Genomic DNA, 407 nt, shown 5'->3' with positions numbered 1-407 from the left:
CCACCTGTAACGCGCTAGACGTTACTTAACAGCCGAACAACCAAGCACAAAGAAAGAAAAGAAGACAAACAATTAAACAAGAAAAAGAACAAGATCAAACAAGAGAAGACAAAACGCGGAAATGGATTCAAGTTTGCGGCTGAGCGAATGCGAGACGAGGGTTGAGAACTTCCGCTGTCTCTCGGCCGTTCCTATTCCCTCGTCCGGCCTAATCTCCCTCGATTTTGCTGGAGAAGGTCGCTGGACGGGGGTGCCTTTTGCTGGAGGAGTGACTTCTGATGTAGGAGGGCGCTGGAGAAGGTGGATTTTGCTTTAGAAGGACGCAGGAGAAGTGGATTTTGATGTACGGCATTTTAGGAGAGGTAGCGATTGATAGGGAAAGGGAAAGGGGAATGTTATGTAGAAAA

General features: G+C 47.7%; 1 protein-coding gene across 4 annotated transcripts in view; it reads left to right on the top strand.

Moving 5' to 3' along the window:
- The window catches only part of LOC119592057 (phosphatidylcholine:ceramide cholinephosphotransferase 1-like), a 42,265-nt gene that overhangs the window by 37,806 nt on the left and 4,052 nt on the right, over positions 1 to 407 (top strand). The window contains exon 1 of one of the 4 annotated variants that reach the window (XM_037940864.1): positions 55 to 343. The exons of 2 other annotated variants lie outside the window; for them this stretch is intronic. In XM_037940864.1, coding sequence (XP_037796792.1) covers positions 342 to 343 — 2 coding nt within the window. In that variant the 5' untranslated portion in view covers positions 55 to 341. Of the gene's footprint in view, positions 1 to 54; positions 363 to 407 lie in introns of those variants that run through there. One more of the 4 variants, XM_037940866.1, reaches the window with a different exon arrangement.

The sequence above is a fragment of the Penaeus monodon genome, chromosome 29, assembly GCF_015228065.2.
Source record: "Penaeus monodon isolate SGIC_2016 chromosome 29, NSTDA_Pmon_1, whole genome shotgun sequence".
Classification (NCBI taxonomy): Eukaryota; Metazoa; Arthropoda; class Malacostraca; order Decapoda; family Penaeidae; genus Penaeus; species Penaeus monodon.
This window is presented reverse-complemented; position numbering and strand designations above follow the sequence as displayed.